At 39.5% G+C, this 19257-nt stretch overlaps 1 protein-coding gene across 1 annotated transcript in view; it reads right to left on the bottom strand.

Annotated features, from left to right (window-relative positions):
- Positions 1–19257, bottom strand: part of usp31 (ubiquitin specific peptidase 31) — a 204920-nt gene that overhangs the window by 58059 nt on the left and 127604 nt on the right. The window contains exons 10-11 of the mRNA XM_048245616.1: positions 8377–8454; positions 7930–8059 (exon numbers count right to left, since the gene is read on the bottom strand). Coding sequence (XP_048101573.1) covers positions 7930–8059; positions 8377–8454 — 208 coding nt within the window. The remainder of the gene's footprint in view (positions 1–7929; positions 8060–8376; positions 8455–19257) is intronic.

Here is a 19257-nt window from a genome sequence, read left to right as displayed (position 1 = left end):
ATTCCGGCCTGCGACCTAACGTCAAAATAATAATGTCATTCGGCCCTTGAGGGTATTTTTAATGGCGACAAACAATGGCACTGATTAAAATAGACGATAGATACTCTCCTCCTCTAGTTGCTAGACTTCCAGAGCTTTGATTTCAAGCCCAAATTCGCTGCACAAAGTTTTCAGGAAACGATGCAGGCCATAAATTTGCACAAATTGAAGCAGAAATATAGGCCTACACCAAATGTTGAAAAAAAGTTCACGTGTGATAAAGTCTTGGGTAGGCTATGTTATTCACTTATTCATTATGATCGATCGTCTATTGACACTGACAATTTGACAGTGATGGTCACTGTGCGTCTGTGAATGGAGGTGTGTCTTTTGCGTATACGACGGTGTCCACTAAGCATACCATGCTTATTACCCTCTACCCAACATAGCTGGAGGTGGCAGTGCTAATCGTGATGATGGTGTCCGTAATGGACGTGGTACAGACAGCAGGGGTAGTAAAAATAGGGCTCTGAAGAACTACAAAGTCACCCGCGATTGGAACTGATTTGACCAGGCTACTTTATTATAGGCCTGTTAATTTATTATGTGGGTAGTAATATGACAAAAAAGAAAGTAAACCTGCTCAAATATGTTCAACATCCAGCATTTACTGAAAGGTGCATAATTTGAGATGCTTACCATCCAGTGGCAGATTAGATGGGTAAATGTACCCCCTCCACAAACTTTTGATTATACTCAAAGATTTTTACATTTACAGTAGAACTATCTCTGACCATTTTCAAGCCATAACCTTTTGAAATTTTGATATAAAAATCCAAAGGTGTTGTTTTCTTAACCCTACCGCCTAAAGGATTAAATAAGTTATGAGAGGAAAATATTTTTGTTTGGTGTGAAACACACACATACCTGTTTTGTTTTTTTTTTTGTTTTTATCATTTGTATTAATATTTATTGTATAATTCTTTTATTTATAAGCTAAGGTTGCTGGCACAGGTGTCTAAAAATAGATAAAAAGACTTGTACTTTCTGTTTGCAGTTTTGTGTTAGTATTTTTTATTTCTTTTTCAGAAATAGCCATTCTTTTTTTTATATATTATTCTGACATGGCCCTCCAATCAGATGACTTTGGCAGAACTGGTCCCCAGCTCATTTAAGTTTGAGACCCCTGTCCTAAAAGCATGAAATTAGGTATAAGTGTCTTATACATATGTCGCTGTTTTAAGCAGACAATACGGCTACACTATGGCTACCTATAAATCCACCAGCTGTCTCAAGGATACTATAAACACAGACACTCAAACACCTCAGGCAGACCAGATATTTGCATCTATTCACATGCTCTGCCACATTGGCTAATACTGTGCAAGGCAACCCAGCATTCTGGCATTGGCACTTTCGAGAGCAGAGAGGCTCACCTTTGCAGCCACATTTAAGAGGTTCTCGTCATACTTTGGCTGCCTCTGGTAAAAGTGTCCATAAAAGTGTCCAAAAATCATCTAATTTGGTCCATCCATATTTTTCAGGAGAAGGCACTGACTGGGTAGCCTACAGACCTTTGGACCAAATGCTAGCTTGGTACACTGCTCTATTTGAATGCTGTATCAGTCCAGCCTGTGTGGGAGGGATGTTTTCCATTGAGAGACATATTTGAGAAAACAAGTCCCTCCTAAGATCATTGACTTTTTCAAGATCTGTTTTCTTATCCTAAAGAACACAAGTGTACTTCTCCAGCAATGCAACCATGTTTGATTCCTGGCTAAGCAGTTGACAAGGATTTGCTGTCATAGCAATGAAGGCATCCATTACTTCTGGAAATGGTTTCCATGCAGCCCACCCTTTAGAAGGAGTCTGCTGTTCCCGAGGTAGCCACCCCCAGCATCACATAGTGTAGTTGTTCAACTACTTCCATCTAAAAGTTCTCCGATTGTGTTCCATAGAGCCATCTCTGTGTGTAACCCACTAACCCATTTTTGTAAATGTATATAGTGGTTGGTCAAATGCCATAACAGGGACCTGGCCGGGATTTAGGTGCTCTGTCAGTTCTTTTACAACATTCATGCCATGTCTGACCATGGCAAAGCTGGCAGCTTTTTCATGAAAGAGAGGAAGGAGTGAGTTTATAGCAGGTGGGTCAGACAGTTCTGGCTGAAGTGAAGCATCAGTTTGATTGCATGCTCAGCCCACTTTTCCTCCTCTGTTATGGGAGTTTTGTTTGGGGCAGCCGTGGCCTACTGGTTAGTGCTTCGGACTTGTAACCGGAGGGTTGCCGGTTCGAACCCTGACCAGTAGGCATGGCTGAAGTGCCCTTGAGCAAGGCACATAACCCCTCACTGCTCCCCGAGCGCCGCTGTTGTTGCAGCCATCTCACTGCGCCGGGATTAGTGTGTGCTTCACCTCACTGTGTGTTCACTGTGTGCTGAGTGTGTTTCACTAATTCACAGATTGGGATAAATGCAGAGACCAAATTTCCCTGACGGGATCAAAAGAGTATATATACTTACTTATACTTATTCTAGCACCTCGAATCGGGAGGCAAGCTAGTAATTGAGCTAAAAAGCCCAGGCTGCTAGTTCTCTCATTAGCATGTCAAGGTATCATGAGGGAGGTTTACTTAATGTACATACTGCACAGCTAAATACTAGCTGGCTACCGTTACTGTAGTACAAATCAAAATTTCGTAGCTTCTAATTTTATTCCCGTAATAACGGTACAATACCCCCCAGGAAGCCCCAACAATTCACAAATATGCACCCCAGGTGATCATGGTGACACAATTAGCCTAGGGATGCCTTTGTTTGCCTAGATTTAGCTTGATAATCGGCACCCAGCTAGTGGTTCTACATTGGCTAATGCTAACGCTAACACTGGCATAACATTTGGTCAATGAGTTGTGTCCCTAATTAGGGCTTGATCTCTGCTCATGTGGACATTTTAGCAATAAACTGTCTTTTGAAAATGATTAAGTGATTCTTCCAAAAGTTTTAAAAAATATTCATGTTATGCATACATACATAATTAACTTCTCAGATGAGGATTCATTTGGGGAGTCATGTCATTCTGACCATTTTAAGCCTGTTTTCCCCCCTTTAAAGCTTTATAAAAGGCATGTAAGATTATTTTCATGGGTTATCTTGCACATATTATTTGTTAACCATCTATATATTTATCAAATGTAAAATAATAAAGTAGCAGAATAAACCATGATGCCCAACTATGTAATGTTTTATTATCCTTGGGTCGTTTTAGGCGGCTATCTTGGATTTTCCCTTAAAAAATGACCTAAATGAACCAGAAATTTTGGGCACCACTTCACAAATGAGGAGACATCATAAAGAGTGTCTTTACCAATTTTGGTGCTTCTATCCACCGCGTAACGATTAGGCCCTTTTTTGTTGATAATCCCCCCTACTAATGATGAGGCATATAGGCCTAGGCTTCACATGGATTGGGAGACAGACTGCCCAAAGCCACAGTGCGTGGTTTGCAGTGAGGTTCTATCTAACCAGTCTAATGTTGTCCTCCACACTGTTTTTTAGCGTGAGAGCTCATAGACCAGTTACACATTTTTATTTTGTTATTTGTTATCATGTAGGATGGCTAATTAAACATGATGCCTAGAATGCGTCAATAGAATGTGTTACTTTTCGGATGGTGGGGGTACGCGAGCCGAGTCAGGATGTAGAAGGTGGTCCGCGGGAAAAAAGTTCTAGAGAGTGAGGAGGTCAACCGTTGGATGAAAATGGCGAAGAATTCAACCACTTTGAGATTCGTCTTGATTGATTCGCCATGGATATTTATGATGAGTAAGTTATGTTTGTTTGACTAGCTCTTGTAATGAATTATACAGATTAGAAATTCTAGGGAGTAAAACACATATCAAGCTCTGTCACTTTGAATAGTCAATTTGAAATCATTGGCCTAGCCTAGCCAGTCACATTGATGAAAGTTACTCCCTACTTCACCTAACCTTAACAACCTGATTTCAGATACACAAAGGAGAGATGTTAAATTCCTAGTGCTATAGGTAGGATTTATCAAAAACAAAATCACTAACAAATCAACCTTTGTAGGCAGAAAACATCACCAACAGCACATTCCTTCATCAGTGTTTCAATGAATTAGGCCCACAACGCCTTCAGATGGCAGTGGAATCTGGCATCCCAGACCCAACGCCCTCCACACTCATGATGGGTTCTTTACCAAAAACACAGACAGATTCTTTGGTGATTCCTCTTCAATGCTGTGGCTGTTTATAATCAGACCAACAAAATAACCAGACAAAACACAAGCCCTTGTTAAAGGCACCAACAAGTACCAGCAAATGCTTTGGTCATTCCTCTCTGTTGCCGTGTTTGCTTATGATCCGATCAGCAAGATACCTAACCGCAAGCCTTTGATGCGGACACCAACAAATATCAAGATATTTATCAACTACCAATCAATACAACAAATTCTTCAGTCATTCCTCTTTGTTGCTGTGTCCGTTTATGATACGATCAGCAAAATACCAACCAATATCACAAATTCTTCAGTCATTCCTCTTCATTGCTAAAAAACTTTGTTGTTAAAAACTACTATATAAGCATTGTTATATATCCACATTTATGGATACAACTTATGCAACTTTTGTTCATATTTTGTAGTTATATTTGTTAACTGGGGTATTATATTATTACAAAAAGCATGATGATTTTTTACACATTATAATTTGGTAACAATCCTACATAAAATCTGCAGAAAATAAAACTGTCCACCTACAATACAATAAAAAATATGATTTGGATAATGGCCACTGAATTTCAACTTGATGGGCTGTATTTTGCTCCCTGGCGCATGGTGTAAAACTCGTTTTCCACCCGGCGCAAAGTTTACTTCCTTATTTTGCACGTTTATTTTTTAAACAATGCGCCCAGGGGTGTGGTAATTAACAACCTAGGGAGTGGCCTGGCGCATTGTCTAAAAATCGCTATTGTACACTTGGTCAGGAGTCTATGGCGAGTTGTTTACAATATGTTATTTTAAGACCACATTGTTAACAGTCAAATTGGCGGGTGCACGCACCATCCTTCTATCATTCATGAACAAACATCAGCGCACGTCCATGCAAAACATTACAAATTGCACGATTACAATGGGAAACATAATTAGAATAAAGATATTACGAAATACTGTACATCTCATGATGAGTAGTTATTCACCATCATTTGCAAATTGGTAATGACAGTTAAAAGTGATTAGGGGAGAGGGGGGAGACACGTATAGAGCACAGCTGAAGATGCGCTGTCATGAGATATAAGCAACTCCTCTGCAGGATAAATGTTGTTTTATTCAGTCATTTAAGCAATATTAGGGTTAGTGTTGCTTTTCCCAGCCTATGTTTTCGATGGTAACCCATTGTCAGTCAATAGTGAAAGTAACTGCATATACCTGTCTTGTCGTTGACTGACACCATGGTGAAGTTAGTTTCACTTTGCCAATGAGTTCAAATAATACAGGAGAGCAAATGCGTGAAGGCTATGCTAGGTTTTAGTGAAACATGGTTAAGTGGAATGACTATTCCATATGGTCTCGCAAGCAGCCTCCTTCAAATGCGCCATTTAATCCCATACAAAAATGTGATATATGGCAATATACGAACATATATGCGATTCAAATTTTTGAAACATATATTCAAAGCTATATGTCCATACATGCATAGAAAATATTTTAATTTCCCATATAAGATGCTATATATCTTCATATACTAGATCCAATTATTTGTTTTCCAAATATATGGAGAAGTTTATGTGTGAATATGTGACAGACTTATATGTAGTCTCCATATATGGTGGCATACATATCCATACACTAGATTCCACTACTTATTTTCTAAATATATGGAGAACTTTATGTGTGAATATGTGGCAGACATATTTGTAGTCTCCATATATGGTGGCATACATATACATACACTAGATTCCATTAGCCTACTTATTTTTCAAATGGAGAACTTAGTGTGAATATATTTGTTTATGTCTTGGCGTCACAGGTATGGTGTCGACTATGCTGCTCGGCATCTTTTGCCTTATGTGTCAATGTTTTGTGTGGAGCGTTTGGGTTGCACCATGTGCATACTAAAATGTGTGAGGCCAAAGCTACTTTAAATATAACGGATGCTTATCGTATCTTGATATGCGCATGCGCACACAACAATACCCATCCCCCACCCTTGACTGACTTTTGAACACCAACCACGGTGACTTCAACCGTCACTTTTGTCCTGTCATGCATCTGACTTTGTAAGCTGTACAAACTCTGCTGTCATCATATCCAAGGTAAGAAGGCCTTTAGTAAACGGGAATTAGTTAGAAAAATATTGTTTTTATAATGTAATGTTAACCAAATCCGTTTGTTAACAGTCTAACCATTATGTTAGAATTAGCTAACGTTAATGTATCAATTAGCTATCGATAACGTTAGCGAGCTAATATTGCTAACGTTAGCAATGTTAGCTATTAATGTTAACTTTTCCATTAACTAACTTTACCATTATGTGGAATATCTAGAATGATAGTTAACATCATATCCAACAACAAGCCTGTCTGAGATGTCGTTATGAATATAAGTTTTAGTTTGAATGAAATATCAGGTGTAAGTAAGTTAGCTAACCTAGCTATAACTTAGGCTACATTTAAAGTGGCTGCTAATAACCATGCCGGCTAACGTGAACGTTAGTAGGCTTAAATGGATCTTTAGTTTGTGAAGGGTAGTGTTAAGCCATCCTTACAACAGAAGACTTTGACAAGATTTGGGGAAGATTCTTGAAAGTCTTTTGAGTAAAGCTTGAATGGGGGGCATTAGTTAAAAGACTCCAATCTTTCAAGAATCTTTCCCAAATCTTGTATGAATCTGATGTATTGATCATTAGGCTACATGTTCTTCATCTCATAGCCCTTATTTAAGCTTACTTGTGCCAAGGCGTGTGTTTATTAAAGATGCATGTGAAGGTAGTAGTGCTTCAGTGATGGTCTTTTCATGTTCTGTGAGTTTTACAGCATTTTAATCTTGTCTGTTCCCTGTTTGCAGGTGGTGATTTGTGAGGACTTCTTGTGAGAACATTGAGTGCATTCTGCCAAATCAATGTGTGCCACTTCCATACAGAGAAAAAAAGTTCCTCACTGTTTGTGTGGAAAAAATAAACTTTAATAAAAGGTTAAACAAATATTTTGTGTGTTTTCTTTGGAACATCAACAATGATATATTTCTGAAATATACATATATTGTGACATTTCTATAAATGTGACATAGCAGAACATTACATATATTTTGCAATATATTTACCTAATATCAGTGCAAATATATGTCCATAGACATATATTTGCAATATATTGGTATCCCTAGTATGCATACAAATACATAACTTATCATATATTAACATATATGCAACTGACATATTTTTGTATATCTGGGAAAATATATGTGACATATATAAAAACGGCCAATTTTGCTATATTTTGAAATATATTTGACATGTATGTGTATATATGTGACCTATATGTGTGAGGCATACATAAACATATACATAATATATGTGATTGATATATATTGCCATATATCACATTTTTGTATGGGATGACAAAATACCGATGCATTTATTGGACATCGCACTTTGCACCGTTAAAGGGAATGACAGATGTCATTCTCATTGGTTTATATGATGTTATAAGCCCCAAACACACCCATGACTGATTAAAAAACCTAGGAACACCTTGTTGCACCATGCGCTCGACGTTTGATAACGAAAACCCTCCCAATGTGGTCTGAACATCCTATTAAAATTGAATAAGCGTGACAAGAGTGACGATGCACTTTTGACTGTCATGATAGGGCCCGATATGTGTTATTGAGTATAAGTATTTGTGCATCCCTGATTTCTATAATGTATGTTACCTGTTCCTCTCTGGTGTAGAGCTGGAAACACTGAGCAAGGGTGCAGGCCTGAGGGTGGTGATGTTGCTCTCTGTGAAGGTATACACTCTCAGCATCAGGAATATACTCTTCCTCCATATGTCCAAACAAACTGTAAATGAAAACACATACATTAACAAACACAAAACACAGCTTTCCAACTACCCTTTTTTCCCACAATGTCAGCTGAAGAAATACATAGATGCTTGACTTATTTATATAAATCTTACTTGGGGGTAGAACATCTTCATTTGTTTTACACATATCAATTCTCATGTATTAAACATTAACGTTTAATTTACTCGCTCTTTCCTTCATTCACTTTTCACCCTTCAAGTATCCTGTAACCCTCCCAAATGTTCCCAGGTTATTTGTGTTCTTACAGGGCCACATAACGGAGCAGTGTTGTCAAACAATTGTTCAACTTACTAGTCCTTTGTTTCCTTGTCCCACTCCACCACAATCTTCACATGTGGAGGTCCACCCTGACCACATGACTTGTATGCTCTGTAACAGTTTGGGAAGAAAATCCAGTGACTGACAATTGCAATAGTTTTCAAACACCAGGAACAAATGTATGGGCCACAATTGTTACTTCATTAACAGGGTGAACTGTTACAACATTATATGACCAATGCACTTCTACCAGCCCTGGTTCTTCAATGTCGTCAGGGGATGCAACGCATCACCACACGCACCTTTTTTTAATGTTTTACCCTTTTACCCTCTATGGCCGAAGCTTGATTTTGTACAATATGTACATAATACATATAATAATTCTCATTAGGTATGGGGTTCTTTTCAGTATAGTCGTTCTGCTATGTACGCTAAACACACCTAAAGTGTTTCTAGCTAAAGAGCGCATTTCATCTGACAAAAGACCACACTTCCAGACCACTGTACCATTCAGTAACTCCTGCCGTTTACATTGGTAATTAAATGACTGGACAGGCCTCTACCTGGCATGCCCTCTAAATAATCTATTAGCAGGGGGACTTGATGACCCCAAGATGATAAATGTTTCCGTAACTTTCAAACAGTGGTTCTTATGGAATATTTTGCCTATCTTACCATAGTCCATAATGTAATGGGGCATGTTTGTCATATTTCCAGTAGATTACAACCTGTTAATCATAATCATGGTATATTTAGTATTTAGTTTTGTCAGTTTTTTTATCTTCTACGGTCTCTATTGTACAGTGGAGTTTTCTGCTGAGTGCTAAGTGCATGTTGTGTGTGATGTCTGTATGCTACTGAGACCTTGAATTTCCCCTTGGGGATCAATAAAGTATCTATCTATCTACCTATCTAATCATTGTTTTAACTGTAAATATAGGCATTTTCAACAAAGTACCTAGTTTTTATAGACATCCCCTGACTTACAAATGTCAACACACTTTGTTTTTATTTAGATTTAGTGTATTCTCTTGTCTTTCCAATGTTGAAAAATGACTAGAGGATTTAGCCTCTGTGTCACTTTATTTTCATACCTTAGTGAAAAAGAAAGTCATAAACTACTTCTGAAAGTTCAAAGACACTCTGATTAACTTAAATAAGTTGAAATTAGATAGGAAAATGCTGCTGTTAGGTTTTGTATATAAGATTTTTCTAGGGGTGCCAATATTTGTGAGCTATGTGTTTTTGTTTAAAATATTTATTTCTTTATGAGATTTTCCTTTTTCTCAGAATAAATTCGCTTCCCTTCAAGGGTGGATTTTTCCTCATTGTTTTCATTGTGAGATTACAGTAAATCACCAACGGATTTATACCTGTTTTTAGTCAACTTTACCAAAGGTGCCAATAATTCCGGAGGGTACTGTATCTCTTGCAGACTTCATAAATTCAATTAATTTTAAATCATTCTATTGACCAAATGGCAAAGGCCTTCGATAGATAACTAAGTGTCCTGCTTGACAGAGTGGCTCCTTTAAAGACTAAAAAAGGCTCTGTATATGAGAGATTTCAGTTAAATCATTTTATGTTGTAGAATACTTTTTCGGATTATTCTACATTCGAAACCATTAAGTCAGGTTCTGCTTAAGGTTTCTTCTGGGAATATGGGAGTTTTTCCTTGCCACTGTTGCCATATAGCGTGGGATTAAGGGTTAAGGCTGCCAGTCTTCCGGTCGTTGTGTTCCTTAACCCTCTGAGGTCACGGTCCCCCCGGGGGACTTTTTGGACTGTTCCAAACACACATCTAAAGCCCTGTGAGTTTTTGTCCTAGAAACATAACACCACTAGAAACCTTGAATCTTCTATATTTCAAATATATAAAATGTATCGATGGCACTTTGTAAAGACAATAAAAAGAAATCTTAGAATTTTCAGTACTTTCGCCAGCAGCAACTTCTTAATGACTCACCCCTCAGCTATTCAAATGGTAAGCACCAGGACAATCAATGGGGTCATTGGCTCATTGTGTAGCAGGACTAGGTGAGAACACGCCCCATTTCACCAGTATAAACAAAGACACAGGGGATGAGATGTTTCGCTTCTTTGGACACACCGGTAAATGTTGAGGAAGGATGTCTAGCGAACGGAAAATGTTGCCCCCAAAGCCTTGCTGCTGATTCAGGATGAGCTCAGTTTTGAGAGTGAGTCAGACGATGCAAGGTTAGATGTATCCAGGGATGACAGAGATGATGAACAATGATGCAAATGCACTTTGAGCTTCGTCTGGATCCCATGGAGGACATTTCCGATGAGTAAGTAGCCTAATATCTATTTTACTAGCTGTTATTGTCATGCTTTTTCTGTTAGCTTATAGGAAGAATGTAGCTATAAGTCGATAGTCGATTGAAACATGCTATTTCTGTCAAGTTTTGAAGACATTTTTCAGTTGCCAGCAGAGGCGATTTCTTTAAGACTGCAAGGGAAGCATGTAAACATTTTGCTGACTAAAAATGCATTAGAACACGTTCATCTCGAAAACGAGTTCATTCAGAATCAGCTACATATAGCAGGTCGACTGACGATCTCATACATTCCCATTTCCCTGTTGAAGCCTGGCGTCCATGAACTTCAATGGGGCTGCTTTGAACAGTTTTTTTCAGTGCTTCGAAACTAGACGGTCATTGGATAAATGCTGCGATTATGTCCCGCCCACAGACGCTCATGGGGTGAATGGAGGAGTGGGCTGGCCTGGAGTCCGGGCTTCTGCGTGATGATTGGAGGGTCTGTCGAAAGACTACATATCCTTTTGATTGACAGCAGTTTTGTACTATAAAAAGTCGCCAAAGCTATTTGCGCTCAGTCCTATTGCGGATTTTGTAAGTGTAGGCAGAAAAACTGCTGCTGCAACCTTTTTCTTGGTGAAATTGCTAGCCAATTTTCATCGTACATTTCACACTTATACACCACATTCCTTGTTTCAGTTTAACCTAATTCCCATATTTCCTCCAAAAAGTTTAATATCATTTTGATAGATCATTCGTCCATTCGCTCATTCATACAATAGGATAGGCTAGTGTTGTAGGGGTGCACTAGCCAGCTAGCAAACTGCACACGATGGCAGACAATGCTAATATTGTCGAGCTGATTTTGGTGAAGTCTTCTTTACAAGGAGAAACTTAGAATTAAACAGCAGGGCAGATCAACACCTAAGATTGATTTAGTGCAAAAGATTGGGAAAAGTAACAGGTGTTTTTCAGCTCTCCTGGTATGACAAAGTTAGATGGCTGACTGGAGGTGCTGTGACAAAGAAAATGTACTGCTGGCCATGCCTCTTGATGAAACCATCTCACAGATGAGTTATTTGGTCAAAGGTGGGGTTTAGAGATCTGTCTAACTTTGACAGGGCATATAAAAGGCATGAAAAGAGCAATGAAGATGTGATTGCAAGATTAAGTTGCATGTTGCACTTGCATTGATGACATGAGACAAGTGTTTCCAGGGGGAGGCCTTCCAAAGTGTCCTGAAAAGGGTCAGTTTCCACACACCGAAATTTCGCTTTGCTCTCATTGAGGTTGAATGGAGACCAAATTCACCCTGGTTGGGCGAAATGAGAGCGAATCGCTGAGGCAAACTAAACAAAGTTGAAGAAAGTTTAGCTTTATTCAAATGAGGACCATTCGAGAACCAATCAGGTAAAATGTCACTGGCCGAAATTTGCGAGATGTTTCGCTGTGTGGAAACCTACCGTTATGACCATTACTTTGATTCAGGGAGACTGAGGTCTGAACTTTAATTCAGCTGTGTGATTACTTACTGTGTGTTCCTTAAAGACATGGAGTTGGACAGTGCAGTGCCTTAGCTTTACAACTGTTCTCATTAGTGGCCACAATTGGAGCAACATCTGCAGGTGTAGAGAGGAGCTTCTCCTGTTTAACCCTTTCCCCCATAAAGACGTCATATGACTACCCCCCACAAATCACCACATGTGTTTTGACGATGACTAGAGCAAGTACAGTGTTTGCCTTTGTAACAAATAATCTGATCGGCAGAGCCGAAACCTAGCAACACCAGGCTAACCAATAGGAGTGAGGGATACATATTCGCGGGGTTTTCCGAAGTTCGACGATCTAAGTTCTAGCCTTTGAGGGGAAAAAAGACGAGCGCGTCAGCTGTCAGAGTGACCTGCGAATGTTGACATTTTGACGATGGCGGCACGAGTGTTCAGGAATCCGGAAGATGCAGCCTTTTATATTGAGAATTTTCTTGATAACGAGTCTGATGGGTCTGATTTTTCTGGGTTTGAAGATGATTTTATACCCTCAGAGGAAAGTGACAGCGAAAGTGATGGTCACGAAAATGTCACTGACGAGATGAGAGAAACGGGAGATGTAGCCTGGAGTCGTGTTATAAGGGACCAAACAATCAATCAATTTACTATGGATTCGGGACCGAAGTTGCCAAGGACATTCAATGTAGGAAACGCTAGACCCTTGGATTACTTTTTTCTTTTTTTCGTCGAGACAATGTTTCAGAAGATTGCTACTGAAACGAACTTGTACGCGGAGCGCTGTGCTCAAGAACACTCGCGAGTTGATAGCCTCTGGTTTCCAACTGACGGCGCCAAGATGAGAGCTTTTTTTGGATTAAATATCCTGATGGGTGTTAATCCGAAACATGAATACAGTGATTACTGGTCCACGGATCCATTCCTGGGTGTCAGCGGGTTTCAACGTGCCATGACTGTGAATAGGTACGAAAAGTTGTGCCAGTATTTACACTGTAATAATGCTGCCGCGCGAGTGACGAGAGCTGATGCTAGCTATCATCCGATAGCTAAAGTTGCGCCGGTGTTTGAGATGGCACGTCAAAATTGCAAGCTGTTTTATCAACACGGTCGTGACATTTCTATTGACGAGGCTATGAAAGGGTTCAAAGGCAGAACAGAGCTTGTAATGTACATGCCTAACAAACCAGAAAAGTTTGGAATCAAGTTCTGGGCCCGGTGTGACAGCAACACATCTTACATGTCAGACTTCAAGCTTTATTCAGGGAAACGGGACCAGGCACCTCTTCAACGGATCCATGGTTTGGGATACAGGGTCGTGCATTATATGACCAGGGATTTGATTGGCCTCAATCACTGCGTTTATTTCGACCGCTTTTTCACAAGCATTTCCCTCTTGCAGAGTCTGCTAGCAGATAACATTTATGCCTGTGGAACGCTAATGTCCAATAGAAAAGGTGCCCCCACAGAAATAAAGCAAAAAAGAAGCCTGAAAAAACTCTACGGAAACGAAGTGACAGTATTTTTTTCCAGAAGGCCGGCATCACTGTCACAGCATGGAATGACAACAATGTGGTTGTCATAGCTCACACCTGTCTCCCACATCCTGGTCAGATGGTGACCTGTCATCGGCAGGTTGAGATGGAAAAGCTAGTCGTGCCACAACCACAAGCTCGATACAATCAGCACATGAACTCGATACAATCAGCACATGAATGGCGTGGATGTGCACGATCAGCTAAGAAAAAAATACGCTGCCTCTCGTCCCAGTAAGAAGTACTGGAAGTATATCTTATGGTTTGTGGTGGACGTCTGCCGAGTGAATGCGTGGATTTTGTACAGGATGGCCTCTACAAGACGAGTGGGGAGGAAGACGCGATACACCCAGAAAGATTTCATCTTGGAGCTTGGTAAGGGTTTGATCAATGGCTTCACCAGTAGGAAGCGATCTACCATCAGAGAAAGGGGGGTTGAAATTGATCCAAAAAGGCACAAGACGGCTCACACCTTCGAGCGACTTCCCGGCAAGCACGCAAAAAATTGTTATAGACTTGAGCGTCGGCATGAGAAGGTGTTTGGCTGTGCCACATGCAACACACACATGTGCAGGGACTGTTTCCTCCAGGTGCACCAACCTGAGGAATGAACTAAAGGTGTTGTTCATCTGATATGTATGTATATATTATGTATGTATCTATATAATATCTGTTTATATTATTGTTATGCCTAATTAGTTGGTAAACTTGTTGTACATCTGATATCTTTATCTATTCATATTATATCTGTTTTTATATTATTGTTACGCCTAATGAGGTGTTAAAGGTGTTCATCTGATATCTTTATCTATTGATATTATATCTGTTTTTATATTATTGCCACACCTAATGACCTAATGTGGTAAAGGTGTTGTTCATGATATATTTATCTTTATCTATTGATATTATATCTGTTTTTATATTATTGCCACACCTAATGAGGTGGTAAATGTGTTGTTCATGATACATATTTATCTTTATCTATTTATGATATCTGTTTATCATATTATCTGATTTTGTTTCAGTAAAAACAGATATTAATTGAAACAACCAAACACTGTCAAATCTGGTTTTATTTCGTATAAGATTGATAACTGATAGACTGAAACTACAACACAAAACCGGTCAAATAGGCTTGAAACTGTTTTGTACCACACTTATCATTACTTACCACTTGGGGAATCTTGACTACAACAGACTACAAGATTGGTAAAACAGGTGTGAAATAGTTCATCGCCATATTTCCCATTACTAACCTGATCATGAGAAGACCCTCGCTGCAATTTCCATGTGTACAGGTACAGGGTCTCAATACCATACTTACCATTACATACTTACATAATTCTTTTCAGATAGTTCCCCCAATTAATTACAAGTTAAAATAGACTAAAACTGTTCTATACCATATAGACATATTGGAATACTTTTACGTGTGTACAAAGTTCATAACATGTATATATTAAATGGGGTTATGTTTTATTTTAAAAAACTAAACACTAGTTTAGAGAATTTGAAATGTTCCAATGGTGAGGACTTGCCTATATACTGTATTATTTAAAAGAAATGGACATTGCCATAATAGATAGCTCAGAACCTCAGGTTTCTATGTTTCAGGTAAGTTGATGGAGTGTATCATTCATTTGTAATCACCTGGCGAGTTTTAATTGTTTTATTCAATAATACTCCATGGGTAGCCTTGGAATGTTCTAAAAGGGTAGTTCTATAAGGCATTCCATGGGGAAAAGAGTTAAAGCGGCTCAGGTCCTACACCCTAAACACAATGGGCCAAGGCCGTTTCAGCAGCCTAGCTCTGCTGGCCATTGAGAGGACACTGGTCAAGTCACTGGAAAAGACGCTTAGTTGGTATGACAGGGTCACAGAGCATTTTCTTGAAAAGTAACATAGGGCAAAATTTACGTATAAATACATTTTACATTTTAAATGACTACAGGCCCTTTACCCTGACATCTGTGGTTATGAAAGGACATAAAAGGACCCCTGCTGGACCTACAGGGCAAACAGGTCGGCGGATGATGCCGTCAATATGGGACTGCAATTCATCCTGCACTTCCTCAACTCCCCAGGGATGTATGCCAGGATCCTGTTTGTGGACTTCAGCTCGGCATTCAACACCATTATGCCTGAACTCCTACATCAGAAGCTCACCCAGTTCTCAGTGCCTGGTACCACCTGTCAGTGGATCATCAGCTTCCTGAATGACAGGCTGGGGAACATCTCATCCAAAACCCGGTCCATCAGTACTGGCGCCCCACAGGTGTATGTCCTCTCCCCGCTGCTCTTCTCCCTCTACACTAATGACTGCACTTCAAAGACCCCGTCTGTAAAACTCCTGAAGTTTGCAGATGACATCACTGTCATTGGTTTGATCCAGGATGGTGATGAGTCTGCTGACAGACAGGAGGTGGAATGATGCAGTCAGAACCACCTGGAGCTTAACCCCAAGAAAACTGTGGAGATGACAGGAGAAGTCTCTAATCTCTGCAGACCCCTTACAACCTGGTCACAAACTGTTCAACCTCCTTCCCTCTGATAGGCGACACAGGGCACTGTTCACCAAAACCAGCCGACACAAAGACAGCTTCTTCCCCCAAGCAGTCACTTTGATGAACGCTCAGTAACAGCCCCCACCCTTACACTGAATAAAGTCAATCAACACTGTTCTGCTCATCTACCTCACGTTGTTATTGGGGGCCAAGCAGCGAAGCTGCGAAGGCACCCATTGTGTTTGTATGATTTCTTATTGGGGGCCAAGCAGCGAAGCTGCGAAGGCACCCATTGTGTTTGTATGATTTCTTATTGGGGGCCAAGCAGCGAAGCTGCGAAGGCACCCATTGTGTTTCTATCTTTTCTTATTGGGGGCCAAGCAGCGAAGTTGCGAAGGCACCCATTGTGTTTCTATTGTCTGCAGGACCCCTATTGTTTCTGTACCGTTAATTTTTGGCCAAAATTCTGTAAAAGTCATACTGCAGCCTAAACCATAACTCCAAAACGCTTCAAATTTTCAGGTATCCCCTCTGCCCATAACCCAAAATGTGGGGTACTGCACCCAAAGGTGGCGCTGTTGGAAAAAAAAGTTAATTATGCTAATTTCTCCTTACCAGATTGACCTAGACTCAAAATTCTTTCATAATATTAATCTCTAAACTCAGATGCATCTTTTTGGCCCTGTTCTTATGGTCTAGAAATGTTTACTTTTGACACAATTTCATGGAAAAGCCAAACATAATAAAAAGTTTCTCACTCTTCAAAAATAATCAAATCTTCACCAAAATTCTCACAGACAATGTTTAGACCAAGCCTCACAAAAGTTATCGGTCAGAACCATTGAACAGCACCTGAATGACATCAGTCAATCAACATTCACACTCATCAGTTACCAAGAATCAGAATGCCGGGACTCTCTATTACATTTAGGGGAACTTCTTTGTTTACTATTTTTCCTTCATCATTCGTCTATCATATTTATATTTTATCATTAGTGTTCTTCGGACTCTCTATTACATTTTAGGGGAACTTCTTTGTTTACTATTTTTCCTTCATCATTACGTCTATCATATTTATATTTTATCCATTAGTGTTCTTCTCTACAAATGTCTAATTGCCCCAGAATTTCAAAAATATTTCAGGTGTATCTTTCAGTACAGCCCTTAATTTTATTGTCAAATGTATGCTTGGAGTTTTTCTTGTGTTATTACCAACACACATTTTCACCATGTGAATGTGACTACCCAATGTGTATGATTGTTAGTGGCTCAGTGGGATAATGCCTTGTACTGGTGTTTCTTAGGTTGAGTGTTCAAATCCCCGTTGGAGCTTTAGGATTTGTCATTTAAGATTCACACCATTGAACAGCACCTGAATGACATCAGTCAATCAACATTCACACTCATCAGTTACCAAGAATCAGAATGCCGGGACTCTCTATTACATTTAGGGGAACTTCTTTGTTTACTATTTTTCCTTCATCATTACGTCTATCATATTTATATTTCATCCATTAGTGTTAATCTCTACAAATGTCTAATTGCCCCAGAATTTCAAAAAGTTTTCAGGTGTACTCTTTTAGGGAAGCCCTTCATTTTATTGTCAAATGTATGCTTGGAGTTTTTCTTGTTGTGTGTTTACCAATACACATTTTCACCATGTGAATGTGACTGGCCAACATGTAGAATTGACAGTGGCTCAGTGGGATAATGCCTTGTACTGGTGATCCTTAGTTCAAATCCCACTTGAAGCATTAGTGTTCGAATGCTGTTGGGTTGTGGAGGTTAGCATACTAGAATAGAATGCTGTTGGGTTGTAAAGGTTAGCACACTATAACATTACAGCTACTTGTCAATATGGACTAGTAGTGCAAGGCAAGTATAACTGTATAATTATAGGCTGTTTATCTTATTGACTCCAACACAGAACCCACCTTCACCTACCACCACAAATACAATTAAATTTTCTGGGAAACACTGCCTTCCATTATCAAACCCTTCATCTTATCCACGACAAATAAATAGTCCTGTAGAATCAAGTATTATTATAGAGATGCACCGATATGGAATTTTAGGGCCGATAACGATAACCGATATTTATTGGTTTGTTGTGGCCGATACCGATACGATAACCGATAATATTACTCTTGAAAAAAATTTGTGAAAAGTGATTTGGGGAAAGCATTTAATAAGCATAATTTTATTGCAGTAATTTTACCTACCACTAAATGATGGACAGAACTCATAATAGTCCTCAATAGTACGGCAGTCAACAACATAACAGTAGCCTAGCCCTACAGTATGTGTGGCTCCTTTAAGTGAACCTGACGTCAGTGAATTGCGAGTGAGTGGCTAGAGAGTTTGAATCGTTTTCATTTAGGACTAAACGCTCATTAACGCTCGCTAAACGCCATGGCCGTCGTGGCCGCGGTGAAATTCCTACCCTGGTTGTACCTTACATAGCCATATGATTTCAGTTTATTGTTGTGAGTTGGGATCTGTACTGATTTACCCCATTTCACTGATTACTCCATTTTCTGTTTGTTTCCTCTTTGATGAAGCACACAGAACAAAAGAACAGATGAATTGAAACTCAAATAAAGTTCACTTGTGTTGCACCGAAACCTGCCATCTCCGTTTCATCACTCCATACCATTGAGCCTTCTGACCGAGGCTCTGCCTGCTCGCCACACACACTCACTCTACCTCAACCCACACGCCCCTACAGTTCCTTCAGTTGGGTTGTGGTGGTTAGCATACTAGAATAGAATACTGTTAGAATACTGTTGGGTTGTGGAGGTTAGCACACTATAACGTTACAGCACAGGGTAATCCTAATTTTATGGATCAAATTTATTCCAATCCAACTCAAAAGTTTTGAACAACACAAAGGTTTTATCAAGATCAAAACCAAGAATAGATTATGTGATCTAATCCAATTTCAGGATCCTTGATTCCCTTTGAACAACCCATTTTCAAGATTTGAAATCCGATAGCTGAAATCTGGTAACTGAAATCCGATAACCAAAATCCAATCACGTTTTTTTGAACAATTGGGCCAAAACAATCGAAGCATATGTAAACTAAAAAGCTA

This window comes from Alosa alosa, chromosome 6, assembly GCF_017589495.1.
Source record: "Alosa alosa isolate M-15738 ecotype Scorff River chromosome 6, AALO_Geno_1.1, whole genome shotgun sequence".
Classification (NCBI taxonomy): domain Eukaryota; kingdom Metazoa; phylum Chordata; class Actinopteri; order Clupeiformes; family Clupeidae; genus Alosa; species Alosa alosa.
Note: the sequence above shows the minus strand (reverse complement) of the source record. Positions and strands in the feature narration are given on the sequence as shown.